Source organism: Melanotaenia boesemani, chromosome 9, assembly GCF_017639745.1.
Source record: "Melanotaenia boesemani isolate fMelBoe1 chromosome 9, fMelBoe1.pri, whole genome shotgun sequence".
Lineage (NCBI taxonomy): Eukaryota > Metazoa > Chordata > Actinopteri > Atheriniformes > Melanotaeniidae > Melanotaenia > Melanotaenia boesemani.
This window is the reverse complement of record NC_055690.1, coordinates 30,116,528-30,140,048: the sequence shown is the minus strand read 5'-3', so window position 1 is coordinate 30,140,048 and position 23,521 is coordinate 30,116,528. Positions and strand designations below refer to the sequence as shown.

At 40.2% G+C, this 23,521-nt stretch overlaps 1 protein-coding gene across 1 annotated transcript in view; it reads right to left on the bottom strand.

Annotated features, from left to right (window-relative positions):
• Positions 1 to 358: 358 nt before the first annotated feature.
• The window catches only part of smtnl (smoothelin, like), a 32,651-nt gene continuing 9,488 nt past the window's right edge, over positions 359 to 23,521 (bottom strand). Inside the window, exons 3-10 of the mRNA XM_041994448.1 lie at positions 11,299 to 11,380; positions 10,260 to 10,514; positions 10,065 to 10,127; positions 9,917 to 9,980; positions 9,694 to 9,840; positions 9,511 to 9,622; positions 1,512 to 1,663; positions 359 to 816 (exon numbers count right to left, since the gene is read on the bottom strand). Of these exons, the coding sequence (XP_041850382.1) occupies positions 690 to 816; positions 1,512 to 1,663; positions 9,511 to 9,622; positions 9,694 to 9,840; positions 9,917 to 9,980; positions 10,065 to 10,127; positions 10,260 to 10,514; positions 11,299 to 11,380 (1,002 nt within the window). The 3' untranslated portion in view covers positions 359 to 689. The remainder of the gene's footprint in view (positions 817 to 1,511; positions 1,664 to 9,510; positions 9,623 to 9,693; positions 9,841 to 9,916; positions 9,981 to 10,064; positions 10,128 to 10,259; positions 10,515 to 11,298; positions 11,381 to 23,521) is intronic.

Below are 23,521 nucleotides of genomic sequence, written 5' to 3'. Positions count from 1 at the left end.
TTGCTTTAGAAGAAACTGTTCCATACATGTTCTCTCATTACTTATATATTATTTTATGATGCATTTTTCTCTCTAATCTCTCCATGATGTATGCTGTTGTAGTTCCTCTACCTTTTGCAAGACCTTGGTAAAGTTTTGAGATTATGGAGCTAGAGGAACCAGTCTTTATTAAGTACAATTTGAATTGTTTCATGACATTAGACCAGGTGTTTAGTGTAAATTAGACAATAAAGTTTAGGTGTTTCTGATGAATTATTATGAATTTACAATCTCCTTGTACCAGGATGCCCTTCCCTTTCTCCTTGTTCTTAAGAAAGAAAAACAGTAAGTTCTTCTAGTAAGAAACAAAGCTTCTATATTCATGTATACAGCACATTTTTATTGGTTTCATTTCCCTTATCATCCCAATAACACAATATCACACAGCACAGCATAATTGAATTGCTCAGATGTTGTAGTTTCAGTTTTCAGAGTTTCTGGTGCAAAGTCTGGTTTGGTGTGGATAGTCACTTACGAACATGTAGTAATAGCAAAAATTTCTAAAGCACAGCAGCTGTCCCATGGTCTTTGTAATCTCAGCTTCCAATGGACAAATTACAGAAAAATATAATAATCTACCACGAGGGGGCAACACAGACTTTCCTAAATCCTCTCGGTGCCACTTTAACTGATCTGAGGGCTTGTGAGCTTCACTCAAACTTGCGCAGGTGGTTGTAGAGGGACTGGACGTAGGTGAAGACACACATGGGGTCTGGTTTACGTCCCATGATCATCATGTCATCCACCTCAATGAGCCGGTCACAGCCTGCCTTCACTCTGGAGACAAGGACAGGAAGACACATTAGGACAGAGGCATGAATGGAGGAACCCAGAGTCCAACCAGCATCAGGAAAACATTTTTTTTAAAGAGAATTAAGCTAAAATTAGTAAGAATTTGAAGTTATTTAAATCTATAGCATAGTTGGTAGGATAGAAGAAAATAGTGGTAAAACACATTTCCTTAAAGAAAATCTGAAGAATTTTAACTTCTTAATTATCTATATAACAACATAAACATATATAAAAACAGCACGATCAGCCAAATATATAAATCTAATACTGATAAAAAAACAAAACACAGACCACCAACATGTTTTGAGGTGACAGGGTTAGTGTGCAATCTGATACGCAATCATTTATCAACATTTTTAATATTGTATGAATCTGTGATCTCCTCTAAAGGTCTAATCTAAAGTCTGCAGCTTTCAGCCTGTGCGTATGTTGATCTCTGAAGGCATGGAGTCAGATGAAAGGAATGCACACCTTTCACCAGATATGAAAAAAGAAAAACAATCATGGCAACTGTATAATCAAAGTGTGTTGCATAAAATAACTCTGCAGGAGTTGTAAAAAGATGACTCGATAAGAACAGGTCAGCGCCAACAAAGGCATGCAGAGAGTCGGATTATCTGATTCCGAGAAACACAGCTTGCATCTCATTGCTTTGATATGTTCATGTTCCTTTCACTCACTCTGCAGTCTTAAAGGCCAGCTCAAAGTTGTGTTTGCGGTTGGTGGGGGACAGAGAGCTGTAGTCGAACTCAGTGGGAAAGAAAGAGTGGACCAGGGCGCAGAAAGCCATCCCATCGCTCCAACTGGACGAGAAGTTCTGGATGTCGATGTTCTGCAGACAAACACACAAAGAAATCTGCTGATGAGTGTATGGAATTAAAAATCTTGTCCTTTCTCTCCTGTTTTCAGTCTGCTATATGTCTCTGAGATCACGTCATTTCAAAGCTGCCCTTTATTAATCTGGAGTTTGCCTTGAATGAAATACAACGTGTCAAGTAGTCTTTTCCTGTGTATGTATGAGTGTGTGCGTGAGCGTGCGTGTGTGTGTGTGTGTGTGTGTGTGTGTGTGTGTGTGTGTGTGTGTGTGTGTGTGTGTGTGTGTGTGTGTGTGTGTTAGCTAAAAGTTAATAAAAATCTTGGCTTTGCTTTGCGTTCTGGACCATAACCAAAGCCACATGGAGCAGCTGGCGAATGTGAAGGTGCAAAAGTGCAGCAGTGTATTGGTCGATTAAAGCATAAACTAAACCACCTTCATTCATCCAATTGTATAACTTTTGCCTGTCTGATCTAAAGCTTCTTGAAAGTAGGAATATAGTGTCTTTATAGGTACACTCTGGAGGACAGCGGGTAGGATTTGGCCAGCCTGACAGATTTTATAGATCGTTGTTACGAAAGAATCGTCATGGGGAAGCCAAACCAAACATCTACCCCATCCACCTCATCCACAGCCAAGAGGCAGCGAAACAAGGATTCACCTGGAGCTATTTCACTACTGTGGAATGACTCAACAGACGTTCTTATCTCTATAGATAAGAAACTTAGTAGTTTTGATGCGTGTTTGAGCCTGGTCGAGATTCTCCACAAAGAGTTCCATGAATCCCTGGAATTCAGCCAGAAGCAGGTGGAAACTCTGGCTGCAGAGAATGCCGGCCTCAGAGAGTCGACAAAATCCCTCACCGAGGGGTTGTTCTGACTCTTGTGGAAGTAATTTTAATGCATATGGTAATCGATCATATTTACTCATATAACAATCACAAGTGTAATCATTCTTTTATTCATATGATACATTTGTTCATTTATTACTCTCAATTACATTTTATAATGTGTATTTTCCTTATATAGAACATTGAAGTTATTATTCTCTTGTTGTGTTCTTGTGTGAAGTCAGGCTGACCACTTTTCTTCCAGACTCGTGATATGGGGAAAGGTTGAGACTGATGGGCAGCTGCTAGATATAAAACAGTTGTTTAGAAAATAGCAGCCTGTTTGGTTGAGACAATAAGGGAACTGTGCCTCACAGTCCCTCCTTCTTTTTATCAGTTCAGAGACTGGCCTTCAGCTTGGATCAGGTTGAATAAAACTGATTCCTAAAATGTAACAAATCAGAGTCCTTTTGTCGGCTTCTGGGGTCAGCAAGACAGCTCTGAAAAACTTGCAAATATGGACTGTATCTTTTATATACTTCTCCTGTAATAAACCTCATATAGTTTTACTCATTCCGGACTCTTTTTCTACAACACTCTCTGCGGAAAATAAGAAGATCAAAGAAACAGAAATTGATCTGCAGGGACGGAGCATGAGAGAGAATCTAGTGTTTGCAGGGATTCCAGAGCAGACGGAGGAGGACCCCAAGACCACGATGAAAAACTTCATCAAAACTCACCTGAAGCTCCTGGAGGAAACGATGAAAAACATCTCAGATTTTAAGGAATGTTTCTGACACAATTCTGAAGGAAAAAGGGGTCCAGGTTGGTACTAGCAAGGTGGACCTGATAAAGACTGATTGGAAATCCTCAGAAACTGTAAAACAGTACATGAAGGATTTTGGTGTCTGTGATGCTTGGCGCTCTCACCATCCCACACTAAGAGGACACACCTTCTTCTTTTCAGGTCACCATTCCTATTCTAGATTAGATTATTTCTTAACTAGCAGCTTGCTGATGGGTGACATGTTAGAAATCAAAATCCATCCCATAACCATCAGTGATCATGCACCAGTAAATAAGAACAATAAACCAGCAACTAGAAACTGGAGATTTAATACGTCATTACTTAAAGATTCTGAGTTTATCAGCTACTTTAAAAGACAATGGTTCTTACAGAAAACAATGACTTGTCAGAAATTTCAGTATGTGTTCTTTGGGAAGCAGAAAAAGTAATAATAAAAAGGAAAATAATTTAATTCTCTTCTCTTAAGAAAAAGAAGGAAACTTTGAGAATTTTAGTTAGAACTCAGAATTAAATCCCTAGAGGATGCTTACCATGTCTACCAGATGGTTATTCAGCAGAATTCTACAAAGAATTCTGGACAACGCTGGCACCTACTTTCTACAATATGATATTATAAAATAAAAACAAAAATACCTTAAAATATGAACTTAGCTAACATTACTAACATTAAATATTAAAACTTTAATATTAAAACCAGGAAAAGACCCCACACTTCCATCCAGTTACTGTCCAGTTTCATTATTAAATGTAGATCTTAAAATAATCAGTAAAGCTTTGGCCAGAAGGATTGAAAAAAGAACCCCTCTAATAATACACCCTGACCAAACAGTCTACATTAAAGGTAGACATTCCTCCACTAACATGCACAGATTAATTAACATAATAGATTTTTCTACCCTACATAATCTGGAAACCACAGTCATTTCTTTAAATGCAGAAAAAGTATTTGACCAAGTAAACTGGAAATTTTTATTTGCAACATCATCATAGGACTGGATAAAAATATTATATAATAACCCAAATGTATGTGTGAAGGCCAATGATCAAACTTCTCCAAGCTTCTGTTGTGTGTGTATATATACATATACATATATATATATATATATATATATATATATATGTATATATGAACAGTCTGTATGTACAATAAAAACACTGAATGAATTGAACTTTACTACTTTAATTAAGATAGGAAAAACATGTCTCGTCTCTATTATTTTACACATTTCCTATTTATTCGCGATCATTGTCACTGTTGCTTTGTCATGTGAAGCTGATGTGGGTAGGGGCATACCGGTTCGGATGGCCGCAGTAACCAAGAAAACAGCTGTTGACACTACTGTGTCCTACTGTGAGAGAATCAGAAGGGCTTCATAACTGGACAAGCCCAAATAAGCAACTACACTTTGGAAAACAAGCCCAAAACCCTGATATTTGCAAGAGACTTCACAGCAAAACCAGCACACAGTCGCTGAAACAGGCAGATTTAACAACTCTGCTGCCTTTTTCTGGAGCAGTCGTCTCTATCCCTGCTTTGTTCGATCTAGTTGGCAGTTTACCGCCGCGCTGGGAGGCTCACGCACTGATTAGCTAAGTGCATTACGTGGGGTGGCTTACCTCACATGAAATTGGTCCACGTGTTACCTTTCCACTACTGTGAAGACTGCAAAAGTTGCACCAGTTCAAAATAAAAGCACCCCGTCATATTTTATATTTTAACTCCAGGCCCATATGGTACAGATTCTGGGTCCGGATCCAGACTGTGGTCTGCTTGTTAGTGACCTCTGCACTAAACCGTCCCGCTGGTTTAAGTCACTGGGGTCACATGATCCAAATTTATATAGAAAAACAAGCCATCACGTATCTCTCCACAGACTAAGACAGAGGTGGATGGGACCTACTCAACTTTAATCACAATTTCTTAGCTAACAAGCTGTAATATATACAAATATATAAGGCACCCACCCACTCACAAAACTCATTGGCTGTGGTCGTTGTGTGTCCTGGTCATGGGGGACGGCTGATCTAGCCTGTCCTGCTCTGGGGGGCTTCCTCTGGAACAGGGGTGCCTACTGCCGCCAGCGGCTCACGTTCTGGAGGGAAGTCTGCTTCCCTCTGGGCTTACTTCCCCAGACCCCTGTTCCTTCCCCACAATTGTGTAATTAATTACACGATTACACAGTTTTAATTACACTTCACATCAAAACATAAGAAACACAACACACAAACAACTTTTATGGCGCGCGAGGCTGCTCATGTGACCAAATCACGGTGTGGTCACCGCCACTCAATTTTAATTGCAAACAACAAAAAAAAAGGGAAGGAAGTAGGGAGTGGTAGAAGCTGGGGGGGCTCCTGGGCTCTAAACCCTTTGCTCTGGCCATCCTGGATTTGTGCTCCAGGATTGCTGCTTATCGCCCGGGTCTCTGGGCTGCCCTAGTCTGCCTCTAGCCTCTGTAGAGGCATTGTAGCATTTGCACGATCACACTCATCTCAGCTCACTCCTCATTCCATTCATTCATTGTGTTATTGTTATTCCATATGTGTTTAATCAGCATTCACAGCGGAACCAAAGTTTGGTGCTGTTGAAGTCAGGACTTGTTTTGTTGTCGCTCACTATGCACTGACAAGAGGCAGCCTGATATTCCGTCAGAATGTAAGAAGATGTTTTCTACAACATGATAAAGGTCAAACGGCACTTTGGGACTGAAGTAAATTCGCAACAGGATGATTTTGTTTAACCCCCTTTGAGTGTGTGTGCAAATAAATGCCAATAGACAAAGAACGCCTTGTGTCCGTAATTCATCAGAGGGGTGTTATTTTTTACGAGTTCAAACTTAAGGAGTTCAATAAGTACACTAACGTTCAAAAGTTTGGGGTCACTTTGCCATGGGATTCAATAGGGAAGTGACCCCAAACGTTTGAACGGTAGTGTAGGTCAAGCAATAAATCAAAATGTTCAAGTCTTTCCTCTGGAAGAAAACAAGATCCTGCAGCAGAGTTAGCGGCTAACCAAGCTACTTTGAAGGTTTTAGCAGAGATAGACAGTGAAAAAAGACTTGACGTTCTTGAAGCAGAAGAGAGACAGAGAATAGCATTGCAAGAGGTGGAAAATGCAGCAAGACGTAATGCTCTGGAGGAGAAGCGCAGACAAATAGCACGCTTGGAGACAGTTAAGAGGGTGAACGCTGTAAAAGCACAGTTGCAAGTCTATGAACAAGTAGCGAGTTCAGATGAAGAGCGATAAGAGTTACTCCATGACTTCAATTTTCCAAGATGTAGTCACATAGTGTCTTCCTACATTTACAAGTGTGTCAAATGTAGAAAGTTCAGGCGTAGTGCTGAAGTACAAAAAATGGCGGACTTACCTCAAGAGCGAGTAGAAACAACTCCTCCATTTACCTACTGTGGATTGGATTGTTTTGGCCAGTTCTACATCAAGGAAGGAAGGAAAGACCTAAAGAGCTATGGTCTGCTGTTTACTTGCTTATGCTCTCGTGCAGTGCATATAGAGGTTCTAGATGACATGACTACCGATGCTTTCATTAATTCTCTTTGAGCCTTCATTGCCCTACGTGGAAATGTGCGCCAACTTCGGTCTGACCAGGGTGCTAACTTTGTTGGTGCAAAACGTGAGCTTATGGAAACTGTAAGGGAAATGGCCCAAGAATGCCAGACAACTAGGCTGTGAGTTCGTCATGAACACTCCATCAGCTAGCCATATGGGCGGTGCTTGGGAAAGGCAGATCAGAACAGTAAGAAGTGTCTTGACATCCATCCTCGATCATTCTTCTAAAAGACTTGATAGTTCATCTCTGCGTACCTATTTTTATGAGGTCATGGCGATCATTAATAGTAGACCTTTAACAACACACCTGCTCAATGATCCCACTGGGCCACAGCCTCTTCCACCCAACCACATTTTAACAATGGAGTCCTCTGTGATCTTGCCACCACCAGGACAATTTGTGAAAGAAGATGTTTATCTTCGTAAAAGATGGCGCAGAGTACAGTATTTGGCAAATGAATTCTGGTCCAGGTGGAAAAAGGAGTACTTACTAAATCTTCAGCAGAGACAGAAATGGCATAAGACACACAGAAATGCAAGGAACAATGACGTAGTGATTCTTCTAGATGAAACAGCACCACGAAATAAATGGAAACTGGCCAAGGTTTCAAAGGTGTACCCTAGCAAGGATGGACATGTCAGGAAACTGCAAATGCTGATTAGTGATTCTGCACTTGTTGACCAATGAAAAGGACTAACAAAACCAGTTTATCTGAAGAGGCCTATTACCAAAACAGTGACCCTCCTGGAAGCTGAGTAAGACAGAATCGTGGTCATCTCCTTATTACATTAGGACCAAAAGGTTCTTATTTGGGTTTCTTTATTTAAGTCTGTAACAATTTACAAGTGATTTTGGTGGGAGTGTAGCTGCCATCAGTGTCAGTGTTTAAGTTCATTTAATAATTTCATTTAGACAAATAAATAATTCATGTTTGTTAAAAGGAAATGCATTTCATTGTATTATTGTTATTCCATATGTGTTTGATCAGCATTCATAGCGGAACCAAAGTTTGGTGCTGTTGTTGTTTTGTTGTCGCTCACTATGCACTGACAAGAGGCAGCCTGATATTCTGTCAGAATGTAAGAAGATGTTTTTTACAACATGTTAAAGGTCAAACGGCACTTTGGGACTGAAGTAAATTTGCAACAGGATGATTTTGTTTAACCTCCTTTTGAGTTAATGCGACCAATGCAGGTTTATGTGTTTATTTCCTTATCTGTTAATGTACGTGCTAATGTGTAAGCTGAGTTCACGTGACACTTAACCCACTATGTTGTGGAACGTGATTGTTATAAGCTCCAAGTTTATGATCATTTAAGCTATTGAATAATATGCTTCATGTGATTGTAATATGTTTGTTCTTTATGAGAATGTTCATGTAATATAAATATGTTGTATTTTTCCTTTAGTTCTCACGGCATGATTGTGTTCAAATAAATGCCAGTAGATAAAGAACGCCTTGTGTCCGTAGTTCATCAGAGCGGTGTTACAGTGTGTGTTTCTGATACTTTGGATGCTGTTGTGATACATGTTTTTATTTATTTATTTATTCATGTATTTATTTATTCTTATTATTGGTTGATGGTTGTCAGCTTAGTTTACCTGTAAAAGCCATAGAAAAGTCTCTGTTGTGTTTCTGTACAGGTGTAGCAGATGGTTGTCTGGTGTTAAGTTGGACTGTAGGATTGTTGCTTCTATCTGTTGTATCTTTGTCTCCTCTTTCTCTTTTCTACTTTCCTTTTTACTTCTCTTCACTTTTATGATTTTTTTTTCTGTCCCCTTCAGTCAGGTCCAGCAAGATTACATAAATCCCACAATTAATTAATGAGCTAATCAATTACTTAATTAAACAAACAAACAAACAAATAAATAAATAAACTGGATATCAAAAGGAGCCTTATACTCATAAAGCTTCTCTTAGCAAAACAAGTTTGATCGACACAACACAGCAGCCAGACTATCATTCTGCTGCCACGATGCAGGACAGGGCAAGTTTAAAAAATAAATAAAATAAAATAAAATAAAATAAAATAAAATAAAATAAAATAAAATAAAATAAAATAAAATAAATCTCCTCAGCAACACACACACCCTTTATCAGGTCCTCCTTGTTAGTACCGACCAGGACCCCTTTTTCCTTCAGAATTGTGTCAGAAACCTTCCTCAGAGATTTGGCTCTATATTGACATGTCAGCGTCACACAGTTGCTGCAGATTTGTTGGCTACTTTATTTAGTCCACAAACTAGGTATTTGTGGACTAAATAAAGTAGCCAGTTCACCTTAAACTAGAAGACCAAAATGGCTTTAAAAAAGGACAAATGACTGATTTATTAAACCATTTTGCATCACTACAGTTTAAACAAAGATTTTAAGGCTAACAAGATGTTGATATGTTTTGTTTTTCAATTTTGAAAAATATGAACTTCCCTATCTCACTTTCTTGAAAATACTGAGCTATTTAAAGGCACTAGATTTTTCTAGACACCTACCTAATAGAAGACTGATATCTATCCTTTCTTCTTTTTTTTGCTTTGGCTGTAGTGGAATTTAAGCTGCCTAAAAATGAATGAGTTTCAGGACATGAACACTTTCTACATGTATATATGCTGAGTAATAAATTAAATCATAAATCTGTCTGCGTGGAAAGTGGTGTTATACCTGATAGCCTATGGTCTTGGAGCGGCACCACTCTAGAAGAATCTGCTTGATGCTGCTGGCGCTGGATACCCCAAAACTCTGAGATCGCTTCAAAGTCACTGCTTTAGGATGACTATGGGAGGAGAGATGCATCAGACAGCTGCTCCTATGCGCTGCTCAAATTCAGCTTTGTGTTAGCTTTACCTGTTGTTGGCCTCTGTGTCTGGACGTTCGAAGATGGATCGACGAGCCTGAGCGCCGATGTTTCGAGGCAAAGTCTGTGACCTCACCAGCTCCCGCCTCCTCTCTCCAGCCTGACTGAAGGACTTGTCACAGCTGACGTCGCCATCTCTGCAGCATCACAAGCATCACACAAAGCCGAACACATCTCAGCCGAACAAAAAGCTGTGATTCAGGATCTACTTACCTGTCCTGCTGCAGCAGCCCAGAATACGTCACAGACTTAGCAGGAGCTGAATTTGCTTTCTCAGCTGAGGAGACACATGAAGTAAAGATCACATCTGTTGTTGTTTTTTTAATGTGCTGCATGTATCTGTAATAACACTGCAGCTCACCCTGAAGACTTGGAGATCCCAGAGGTCTGGCTGGTGTAGGGGCCCAAGTCTTGACAGAAGATACTGACAAGAAAGTTAAAAAAAAATCTGATTTAGATCTTTTAAAAACAAATGTGAATCATGCAACAACTGACTGACAATTACATATTTGATGATTATACTTTTGATATTTGATGATTGTATATTTAGTTACACCTGCTGTAACTGGAGACTCGTCTATGGATTGGGGCTGGAAGGTGCTGGGGGTTAACTGGCTGGTGGGGGAAGCTTCACAACCTGTAGAGGGCAGAGAGCCAACAGGGCTGGAAGGTGCAGGAGAACCCCGGATCTCTGCTGTCTTGGTCATAGCTGTGATTGGGAGGTGGGGCATTCGCATGGCGACCGGCGCTGTGTGCTCGTGTGGGGAGTCAGTGGGTGGAGAGATCTTTCCGTGGACCAACACTGAATGTTCTAAAAAGAAAAAATTTAGAAGTGATCAAGTGAAACCTGATTTACCCATTGTGCATGAGGTCATGTTAATGTGCTATTTCACAATTTCTTGAAAGTTAAGGGAGCAAGAGGAAAGAGAGGAGCCAAGGAAAGGAGCCAAAAATCATTTCATGAATCTTTAAGACCACGTGCATGGTGGGCCGATTGCTGGGTCTGAAATTAACTAAATCTTTTAAGGTAAATATCAGACCATAAAGTCCAGAAGATATGATGGACACTGATTCTTGAGAACTCATGTAAAGAAAGGGATATAAACACTGATTGTGAATTTTATAGATAGCCAGTGAAGATATTCTAAAATAGGAGAGGTATGATCTTTCTGGCTGGCTCCCATCAGAAGTCTCACAGCTCTGTTCTAATCCATCCATCTGGATTCTATCCCAGCAGCTACCAGGCAAGAGGCAGGGTACACAGTAAAAACAGCAAAAGTAAGACATGACTTATGATTCTGGCTGCTAGCTCACGGTGTGATGGTCCCACAGAGATGAGACAGACATCACAGTGTCTGCTTAAGAATTTGCTGCTTCCTATTGTGTGCAAAGCTCTTCTGTTCTGCAGGTATTGCATGCTGTCCCTGTGCAGGGGACTCACATTAAGACGAGGTTAAACCCAACAATGCTGTCTAAGTTTACAAAGTTCCCTCAGAACAATTGAGCAGATTCAGCTTTATGTTTTCTTACATCCAGTTCAACAATCTGGACGTGCAGAATCAACAACCTGCAGGGTTCATACAGAAACTCTTTACCTGTTGTAGCAGCATGTCCGTTTTCCTGTCCAGTATGTACTGGTGCTGGATCAGCTTCTATCGGCTCTTCTCGTTCGATGCTCTGAAACACACACACTTATAATTAACAACATACACACAGCCTTTATGGCTTTAAATGGAGTATGAAGTCATATTTGACCTTTTCTAGGGACCAGAGGGAGAGCAGATTTTCTAAAGTGGTGAGTAAAAACTGAAACATGAAGTCTGAAATCAAGCAACTGAAACACATAATGAATTAATTGCCGTGGAACCGATCAGCTGTGAGAAATTAATTGCTGTACCAGACTATTTCATTCCAAACTGTTTGAATCAATTTAGTCCTTTTTGGGGTTTCGTGTTGAGCTGCTCAAACACCAATGTGTTGTGTTTGGCTCACAGTCAATGAGCAGGGGCATCATGTTCCTCTGCTGTGAACAAAAACAAATCCAGATGTTCATCACGCACGGAGTCAGTTTGGGATCTTTTTACTCCTTTTGGGGTTTTACACTTTCTGAGTTTTTTGACATTGCCAAACAACTCGGCATACTTCAAAGTCAGCGTTTTAACAGTAAGTGGAAGAAGCAGCAGTGTTCTGTTATATATCTGCCTCCCCCTGCTCCGATAAGCCCTGAGAAGTTTTAAATTAGCCAGTGCTATCACTGACAACCTCACAGATGGGCGGTTAGCCAAAATTCTATCCAGCTCTGAACACTAATGTGATGAACTTAAGATTTTAATGTCATGCATGATCAGTATCCAGGTTTCATATTTCAGTATCTGCATAGCCCTTCTTTTTTCCTGACCTGCAGCAGAGGTTTCCTCTGTCCAAATACGATCAGGCACATGCAACAGCTAATCTCCATCCTGAGGAGATACCGCTATCTCTAACTCTTCACACACAGTGCTTCTGACCCACATAGACTGTGGGTTGAGCTGTCACTTTCCATGTGGCCCCGTCTAACAGACACAGAGCTTAGTGTGTTGATAGTCAGCCACTTTAGCACAGAATAACACTACCGAGGTCAACAGTTCAGTACTGATAGATGTGCACGTTTTGTCAAACTCAGCATCAAACCACAAGTCACATCATGTCTCTGCTGGTCTGAGTGTAGCAGATACAGAATTAGGCTCCATCCACCCTGGATCCATGAAAAGCTGTTTTATCTGATTTGACTGTCAGAATGAAATTATAAAGGTATTTAAGTGAGGACATAATTTCACTGCGGATGCATCCGCTTTATGTTTAGATAATGTCAGCATGCCTGAAGGCTGAGCAGTAGCATCTGGTCACAAACCAACAAACCAACAGAGACAGGATGAGAGTGTTGAAAAAACAACCTTGAACCAATCAAGATCAGACAGGGAGGCAGAGCAGCAGTTATCTGTGCCTTTTCAAAGCCTTCAGCCTTTCAAAGACTATACAGTTTGAGAAATGGACACCATGTTTGTGTTATATGTATAAATAGTGAAGTGAAAAATATACAATGCCAGCAGCAGTAATATACTGGTGTTCATCATAAAATTAGAACATCATGAAAAAGTTGATTTATTTCAGTAATTCCATTAAAAAAGTGAAACTTGTATAATGTAGACATTCATTCCTGACAGACATATTTCAAATATTTATTTATTTTCATTTTGATGATTATAACTGACAACTAATGAAAACCCAAATTGAGTATCTCAGAAAATCAGAATATTGTGAAAAGGTTCAGTATTGAAGACACCTGGTGCCTCATTCTAATCAGCTAATTAACTCAAAACACCTGCAAGGGCCTTTAAATGGTCTCTCAGTCTAGTTCTGTTGGCTACACAACCATGGGGAAGACTGCTGACCTGACAGTTGTCCAAAAGATGGCCGCTGACACCGTGCACAAGGAGGGCAAGACACAAAAGGTCGTTGCTAAAGAGGCTGGCTGTTTACAGAGCTCTGTGTCCAAGCACATTAATAGAGAGGCGAAGAGGAAGGAAAAGATGTGGTAGAAAAAAGTGTACAAGCAATAGGGATAACCGCACCCTGGAGAGGATTTTGAAACGAAACCCGTTCAAAAATGTGGGGGAGATTCACAAAGAGTGGACTGCAGCTGGAGTCATTGCTTCAGGAAGCACCACGCACAGACGTATGTAAGACATGGGTTTCAGCTGTCGCATTCCTTGTGTCAAGCCACTCTGGAACAAGAGACAGCATCAGAAGCGTCTCGCCTGGACTAAAGACAAAAAAGACTGGACTGCTGCTGAGTGGTCCAAAGTTATATTCCCCGAGGAAAGTAAATGTTGCATATCCTTTGGAAATCAAGGTCCCAGAGTCTGGAGGAAGAGAGGAGAGGCTCAGAATCCACGTTGTTTGAAGTGGAGTGTAAAGTTTCCACAGTCAGTGATGGTTTGGGGTGCCATGTCATCTGCTGGTGTTGGTCCACTGTGTTCTCTTAGGTCCATGGTCAACGCAGCCGTCTACCAGGAGGTTTTATAGCACTTCATGCTTCCTGCCGGTGACCAACTTTATGGAGATGCACCTGCACAAAGTGCCAAAGCTACCAGTAGTTGGTTTGATGACCATGGTATCCCTGTTCAGTTATAATCATCAAAATTAAAAGAAATATACATTTGAAATCTGTCAGTCTGTGAGGAATGAATGTCTACATTATACATATTTTAACTTTTTGAATGGAATTACTGAAATAAATCAACTTTTTTATGATATTCTAATATTATGACGAGCACCTGTACTTAGTGTAAAACAGTGGAATTAAGTTAGACCAATCTTTTTGTAGATTCTGTTTAAAGTAAATAGTACATAAGGCACAAGACAAAATGACAAGTGTATTAAATTCACAGCCACAAATTTTTGCCACAAGGAGGCAGCAGATCAAACCATTGACATATTATTCAATATCCACAGAAAGAAGGGATTGCGCAGCACAGCCGTGGTTTTTAGCCGGATAACTGCATGCCTTAGCTTCAGCCTGCCTACCTCCGTTAGCTGGTTAACTCCTGTTGCTCAGGGTTAGCTCGGTTAGCTCTCAGCTACAGGCAGCTTGGAGTTTGATGGTTGTCAATCATCCACCCCCACCTTCACAGTCCCCCTCTCAGCTCAACCTCTTTGCCCATTTTTGGATTTTCCGGGACTAATGACACGCGTGAAGCTAACAAGATGGCAATGGTGGTGTGTGTGTATACAGTCTATGGTTTTTGACCATATGTTAATTCAAACGAGGCAAGCAGTGTTTTTATTTATGGTACAATGTAAAAAACAACAATAATAATAAAAAAAAAAAACACTTTCTGTTCTCATTTTCCTTTGAGTAGGACTGAGTTCTCGCCGCCATTCAAATACGCAGAGGTATATTCTGTTTTTTCTTTACGATTTACAACAAGAAAAATAAAAATATTTTACATCCATAAACAAAACAGCATAGCAAAATTTTACTGTTACACATCTGGATAACATGTTAGTAACAAACAATGCCACATCAACGCCTTCCACAGAAACACAATACACTGCTGCTGTGGAACAACACACTGCTCACTTTAGGAAACTGGGAGTGAAAATGTATGTGTGTGTGTGTGTGTTTGTGTGTGTGTGTGTGTGTGTGTGTGTGTGTGTGACTGAGCTCACCAAACAGGAATGCTGGTGGGTCTTGTGTGTTAAAAGAAGGCTTGAGGAGAAGCTGTGTGTATGTACAAGGAGAGGAGGGGTTGTAATACATAAAGTGGTGTTGACACAGATAATCAGAGAAAAAAACAACCTAAATACTTCTGATTTCTGCAGTTTTATATCACAGGATGAGGAGTTCAGAGTGGACTTATTTTCTCCTGTACGATGAGAAATAATAATAATGAGAGTAGTGAGGTGGAAACAGCTGGTGATCCCTCATGAGGAGGGAGACAAATTACAGAATGTCTGGCTACAAGGAATGGGAGCTTCTCCAGCTCTGTTCAAATGTCCAGTTTGGGTCAGAGGGGGAAACGCGATACCAGAGGCTCCTATAAACTCTCTGGTATCTCAAGGTCTCATTTGCTGGCAGAACACAGTGCTTATTGCTGCTTTATGCAGCTCAAGGCTGACCAGAAGTGTGAGAGCATGCAGCGTCCATCACATTCATACAGGGAATCAGTCAGAAATCAGGAGCTTATATGTTGGATCATCCTGCACAAGAACGTTTAAGGAAATGCTACAAGAATTTATATTAAAAAACAATTCCTTTTCTTTTTTTTTACTCTTCTTTACCTCACTGAAATCAGAGGATAAGATATGTCATCCAGAGTCTCCACTTCCGGAGGGTCAAAACTCGAGCGAGCAGGACTGTTTAGCCAATCATGCAAAGACAGAATTGAGAGCGTGTTGGTCACCACTGCAAGGACAATGGTCTTCATGTGTACACAGTGGATTGATGGGCTCTTACGAGGGAGATTCTCTGCTTGCAAATACTGTGTTATTCGCTCGCAGCACAGAAATGCCCCCTTGCAATGTGTGTTTTCACCACTAGTTTACTCATTCAAGTACACATGCCCCGTGTTTACCATGCGCATACTGCATTTTCATGCACATGGTCGGGTTTGAAGCGTGCCCCTTTTGGAAATGCCATATTAGAATGTCTATTCAACTTGTAAAATCTAAACCAACTTATCTGCAGCTACCTTTCCTCTTAAAAGACTCCACAACGGATTCTGCCTTCATATGCAGAGCAGATGTCTGACAGCAGCGTAGCTACTGCTGCTGCACTTCTGGAGGCGGCAATCCCTGTCAATTTAGAAATGTTGACATTGTCCATGTGAAACAATTTAATTCTTGATATTTTGAAGGCGTGGCTCTAACAATATAGCCATGGCGGCCCACCACGGCTGAGTAAGTCGAATGGATTCAGTGACCTCAGGGGGAGCGATTACAGCTACTACTTTGACATTGTGTATAGGCTTACCATCTTCTTCAATGTTCATTTTAAGATGTTACTTATCCCAAACGGTGCTCTAGCTCCCATCAAACAAAGCCAGTGCTGCAGTATTAAAACTCAGAGTCCTCACTTCACACACGGAATTGTTTGTCCATTCAGAGACACCGTAGTATAATGGTGGGACAAATATGAAAGCTGCCATGTATGTGGACCCACGGCAAAAAAATGCTTTTTTTAAGAGAATAAAAAAAAAAATATGTATTTTAGTTTAGTTAGTTAAATGATTAGATACCAACAGAAACAGTTTTTGTTTATATATTAAATTTTTCTGTCACTAAACTTTGATTTAATCAGGCACTGCACCTTTAAGCAGGAATCTAACAGGAAATTAGCACAACTGAAAACTTACAGATCACAACAAAAATCTGCTTCTTTTTAAAGCAAGACCACTGAATTTGTACATGTTGGTGCCATCTAATGGGTAATTAGGCATCCATCTTGCATCCTGTCTCTTCTCTGAGATCTTTCCAGCCAGTAAAAGTCAGTCAGATTTTGACTCTTGTCTCATCTGTTACTGTCTCTCCTTCTTTTCCCTCTCTTCCTCCGATAACGTCCTTATGTGTTGCTTTGTTGTATCAGCCATGGAGCATGTTTAAAACAGCCAGCATACTGATTTACAGTTGCTGATGTGTGGAGTGATGCTGTAAAGCAAAACACAACTGTCACATGATACATGGCAAGGTAACAATGACTCCAGGAATGTGCATAATGAATGTTGGTGTGTCATTGAGTCAGAAGCATATAGTTTTATGGCTGAAAACGTATGTAGTGTTTAAAAAAAAAAGATTTAAATACATCATGGCCTCAACTGGTTGCAACGTAACGCCAGTATAAGTTGTGTTTCTCTCGTGTATCTTAAGCTGGAGCCATTTATACCTCAGGGATACTAATGTATTCTTGAGGTAAAATGTAGTAAATCAGTCAGTGCTGAAGCCCAGACAAAACGGAACAGTTTCTGTGATATTTAGAAGCCTCATAAATGTGCAGGAACAAACAAACATATGCAAAGTTTATCTCTGATAACAGTCTAGTAACTGTGCACAGACAAAAGCTTCCTTTTCTTTCTTAAGGGAAAAACACATCTGCTGCTTCTGTAACTGCGTCACTGAGTTATGAGGAGGGAACTGTAACATATTTGTAGAAAATGAGTGAGACAGGGCAGAAAATGTGGAAAATCCCTCAGTATTAGAGCCGAGACAGAGAAAAGAATACAAATTTTGTTCCTACTGGGATTATTTGTCTGCCTCTTGTTCAGCAGTGTTTAGATGATTCTCCACAAACACGCCACTATGAGTAAAACTGAAGAAAACCACAGTGAAAACTGTAGAAACACAGTAGAAACTCAGACAGACTTTGGTCAAATGTTGCTGGTCTGTTTAAACAGGAGGAGGTAAGAGGGTGCTGGGTGAATGCCACATCCTGTGTTTGGTCAGAAGACATTGTTAAGCTGTCAGACGCATCTTCAGCACCGACGCCTTAATAAGGATTGTAGGGGCAGGGGTGAGGTGTGGAGAGGTTCTGATGAGGGTAAACTGCAAATAGCAACTCTGCATGTATCCTAACAGAAAAAATATTAACCCTACAGGAGAGCTGTAAACACCTCCATCAAATCTACTTTCTTACACATAAAGTGTAACATAAAGAGAGTAACTTATGTAGCTAAATAAATGGTTTAACATTTAAACAGAGTTTATTATAACATAACGCTGAGGATGAGCAATCAGTCATTAGCATCGCGTCAGCCCCGGAATATTAAGCGAAAGCCAACTTTTCTTCCCTCTTTGCACATAGCCAAGATAACAAAACAAAGACTATTAAATACGACAAATGTTTTGTGTATTTTAAGTGTTCATGCTAACCCAGGCATTAGAATGTGGATTTTACAAAACAATGCTAAATGACAGTAATGATGCCGGTAATGTAGTTTTTTTGTTTTAATGTATAAAATAAATATGTACAGATACATCTGAGATGGTAGCAGTTTATTTAGTGTTAAATAATATTTGTTTATAGTTCCTGGGTGTTCCAACTGGGTTGGTGGTGCTGCAGCTGTGATTGGAGAGGGTGAGGCCAGAGACTCCACCCAGCACCGCAGCAGCCATGTCCTCAGAGGAAGTCCTGCAGGTGCAGAGGGACATGATCACCGCCATTAACAATGTGGCCAAGAAGTTGCGGGAAATGGAGACTTTCTTGACGGAAATTGGGACAACAATTACAAAAGGATTGTGTAAGAATAAATAAATAAAGGAAATCCACCTCTTGTGTGTTTCATAAGCGTTGCATCACTTAAAAACTTTTTAAAACTCAGGCGCCAAAAGGGTTAATTTACCAATTCCTGAAATCCATAATTGACATATTCTGGTTAGTGGTGGGTGGTAACAAATTACGTTACTGTAACACTGATACTTTTGTCAGTAACTAATACTCTACCACATTACTCTTTAAATAAAGTAAATCACTTACCATTACCCCGTGGTGCATTACCCTGTTACTAGCTAAATTAATACATTTCGGCCAATAGCTGCGCTGTGTACAGTGGTGACTCAGCACAACTTGGGCGTTGTGTGTTTTTGGCCTTGTTTTCTTAAATTTAGTTGCTTACTTGGGCTTCCTCTGCTCCCTTTCTGAAGCCCTCCTGATTCTCTCTCAGCTGCCCACGAAGTAATAACCCCTGGATATGGAACAGGAAACGTGAATGCAATAGTCCTTTTATTTCAGGAACTAGTGTCCCCTGCCCGCTTCCTTGGTTACTGCGGGCCCCTGAACCAGCATGCTCCAACCCACACACACTCACTTCACTTCACAGAGAAACAGTGACAATGTATATAATAAAAATTCGGAGAAAGTACATTACAACATACAGCAAAAAGTTTGAGAAGCTGTTGCATTAGTTTTTGTGTGAAACCCATTAGAAAAACACTAGAGAGGTTGTAGTACAGACTGTTCAGGTAAGGTCCCCAAAACGGACATTTTGGCACAGATCAGCACCAGTTGTTCTCAACTTTCCCGAGATGGTGGACCTCAGGTTTTGAATGGTTAAAATTTGGCCATGAGGATTAGAAATGGACTAAAGAAGGATTTAGAGGCCGATCATAAAGTTTGAACATATAAACACAATCCTGAATTCTCCTGGAGCCCCAGAGCAAAACACAAAACGATTTCTAAACATACCAACTTTAAGCTGTCTCTACATACAGATTACATGTAATGTGTGAGTAATGAGTGAAAGTGTGTGTGGGAACTAAACTTCAGCAGTTTTTCTTAAAAGAAAAAGCAACTACAAAAACACAAAATTACATTAAGTTCTTTTTTTGTTTTTTGTTTGTTTTTTTTTTGCAACAATGCAACAAAATATGGCCATGAGGATGCTGTAACGTCCGATACGAAGCTGAAACGTGTTATCATGTCTAACAACTACTATGGAGCTATCAGTGGAAACAACTCCTGCTTTTTAATTTCCTCCGTGGAGGGTCTGTGGAGGAAGAACAACACACTCAAACCACCTGTTCCTCTAACACATTCACAGCCTGCAATTAGTGTGCAAGAAAAATCTCAGGGAACAACCAAGCTGGGTCAAGTCTGCCGGCTGGGAGGACATAAAAACTCAACTGTTGGTGAGAGTCACTGTTTCTAGGCTTGAATGCTAAGAAGAGGCGACATCTTAAAAAGAAGAGGGGGCTCCAGGTTTACTGATGCTTTCAAGTCCAGGTTAGTTCAGAAAACACACATCATGGCCTGGATTCCTCATTATGGAGGGAGAAAGGTTCCACAATGAAATACATAAATACAGCATTGAGTAACTAATTAAATGTGTAATAAATTTATTAAAACAGGAATGAATAAATAAATGCATGCTTGCATGCTTAGGGGTGAGAGAAGCAGCGCACTGCTGGCACATCTGTACTCAGACACTGATAGACACTGAATAACAGCACTGAATCAGTCCATTATATATAAAATATTGTGGAGTGGATTGTTCATTGATCATTGGATCTGGGGAGATGTGTGCGTAATTCCAAACACACAATTGCCCCTAGCCTGCAATGCATTTTTGTTAGCATGTCTGTATCAGTAAAACCCATGGTCACATGGTTTATCTACTCTGCACCCATGTTTTCGATGCATCATTGCTATCTGTTGGCCTTTTATTTAAACATATAGCTGTGTGGCACAGCCACAGTTTGTAAACAGCAAACATGAAGGGAAGCGAGAAAACAGATTTTCAGCTTAACAAGTCTTAATAAGTTTTCTGTAAAACATTGTTTACAATTGCTTAAAGTTACAATGATTATTAGGAATAAAACATCCTCTGTACCGTATTGAATTGCATCTTCTTTTTCAGTCGGATTTATTGGTTTACATTATAGAAAACAATTAAACATCAAATACATCCTTCAGAGGGAAAGAAGGAGGACAAAATAATTGTGGTGTTATTTAGAAGCCATTTGTTTGTATCATAAAATGTATTGAACCAAATCCGATTGTACACAGTCAAATCATTACTTAATCATATCACATCATGAACCAGAGTGAATCGTATCGGCAGGGGGCTTTACGGTAGAGTTATTATATTGTATTGCTGGCACCGTATCGAGGCGTGTATTTAATCAACTTCATGGATGGAGGTTCACATCCCTAGTGTGCATCCAGGTGTTATGATTCTAAATGTGCTGAAACAGATAAATACTTGAGACTCCTGCAGAAATGATTCAGTAGGACTGAACACCATTTAAACAATTTCACCATATAATCAAATTTAAATCTCTTGGTACTGCTGCCCTCCCAGTCATGACCCTGAATTCTCTTAATGTCCCCTCTGGGTTTTACTCCAAAATCCTGCAGCTGGACAGAAGTAAAATAAAATTTGTTAAATATCCCCAAGAGGCACTTCACCAACATAGTCAGAGAGGTGGAGTTAAAATCCATCATCCTGAAGCCGACTCCCAGTAAGTCTCACTGGTTCCAGAGGGCAATGAGGGTGAGCCATCCCACGGGCCAGTTGGGTATTAACCTGTTTCCACAGAGATGATGATGGGAACACAGCCTTTTGTCTGGATGTCATTAAGAGAACCAGGGGTAGCCAGGGAGTGGCCACATACCTCTGTTAAACCCCCAGCATGTATGCACACACACGCACACACACACACACCTACACAGCTTGCAGTCTTTTTAGGTTTACCCTGCTTTCACTATTATCCTTTTTTTCCTTCAGTCCAAATCCATTAGAATCACTAGTAACACTGCCTTAATGGAAAATAAAGTTTTCCAAACAGCCTGGATGAGCAGTCTGCGTCATCAAACCTCCACCTCAGAGAAAACACACCACAACATGATGATGAGGTGATACATTCATCCCAGGTTAGGATTCATATTTGTGGGAGTGTTTTGCTTAGTAAGTCTGACTGTATTAATAACCACAACAGGGGAGGTCGGTGCCAGGAATCCAGCTTTAAAGTGTAGAGCAGCTTTGAGTGGGTGGGGGAGGGGTTTGGAAGTGAGGAAGGGGCCATAGAGACAGAATAGTGAGGATAGGTGGGTGACAGATTTAGAGGTTTGTTACTGTTATCACAAACAGTTGGGGTTAGTGCAGACTCCACAGACAGGGAGGAAATCTCAAAAGTCCTCACAGTGGAAATAAACACTCTGCCGTGTACAACTCTGTTCCCACTCAGCTGGAAAAATAACTGCAGCTCCTCACACATTGTTTTCCATCAATTAAAATTTGTGTTTTAAAAATAAGTGAGACAAAACCAAATAGATTAATGTAACATACAGACCAAGCTCTGTTCATTCAATTAAATCTTAACCATGTGACTTTAAAGACAATGAGGTTATTACTCCCCAAAGAAGTCATCAAAGTTTTTCATCAAAGAATCCAAAGAGGACATTATTATAGAAAGAGAGGACAAGAAAAAAAGAAAGTGACATAGAGAGATATGACAGGAGTACACATCAGACTAACTGTAGTCAAATAATACAATGAAAGCAAAGAATAAAATCAGTTAGTACATAAGAACACATAAGAGATAAGAGATAAGACAGAGTGGGGACAAAGCAAACACAACATAGCATAAAACAGACAGACATCAAAACATCAGACCAAGACCTTATCTAATTAAAAGCCTGCCTAAATTAAAATCATTTTTTAAATGTTCGAACCGAAACAAGGCAGTGTAAAGACATGGGCAAAGCATTCCACAGTAGGGGGGCCACAGCTTTAAAAGCCCTGTCCCCTCGAGATTTAAAATGGTCCATGGAACCACTAGCTGTCATTGACCAGCTGACCTCAGACTGCAAGAAGGGGTGTGGATATATAAGATCAGCAATCTATGCAGGGCTTGACCAGATTAGGGTCTAGATGTGAGAACTCAGATCTTAAAATGTATTCTAAAATGCAGTGGTAGCCACAAGGCAGGAGTTATATAACATCTTTTTGCTTGTGTTGGTTAAAAACCTTTAGCAGCAGCGTTCTGGCCTGCCTGTAGATGGCCAAGTGCTTTTTTTTATTAAAACAGGTATAAATCCTGTTGCAATAGTCTCAATGAGATGAAATAAAAGCATGGATAATCATCTATCTCCAGCTCTGTTTTTTATTTCCGGATTTTATGGTGTCAAACCAGTGATTTCTTCTTTAAAAGTGGTCAGAAAGTTAAAAACATCCATGAATTAGCTCATCGCCGTCCTTCCCCTACCTTTGTTACAAGGGTTGCGGCCGAATAACCAGATGTTGAAAGTGGATGACACTGGTGGGATGCATGTGAAGCAACAGGATGCTGAAGTGCTGACAAATGGAAACTTGAGCTGGATGTGTGTGGACACAGTAAGAAAAATGTAATAACTGTAGACTTTTTACTAAGTTTTCAGGTTTTGTCCCATGGGCTGGTAGGCTTATCGTGAAACCAGACTAAAACTGCACAAAGCAGTAACCACAATGCTGTGCTTGAACCTTTTCCAAGCTTGTGCATGTGAGTGTGCACATGCACCAGTAATATTAGTGTAATTCGCCTTGGATCAGGATCAGAACATTTTAATGCTGTGAACCTATAATCTATCGATCAGCATAATCTCAGACTGTTACAAAACTAGAAAACAGCACAGACTAAATGCTTAAGTGCTCTGCTGCTCATACGTGCATTCATGTGATTGAAGATAAGGACGTAACATCAAAGCTGAGTTGTGTAACGAAGCTGAATGATGGAGCTAATGGATGCTCAGGGAGGGATGGAAGGAGAGGAAGTTCATATTACCTCATCACATGGTCAGACCGTCTA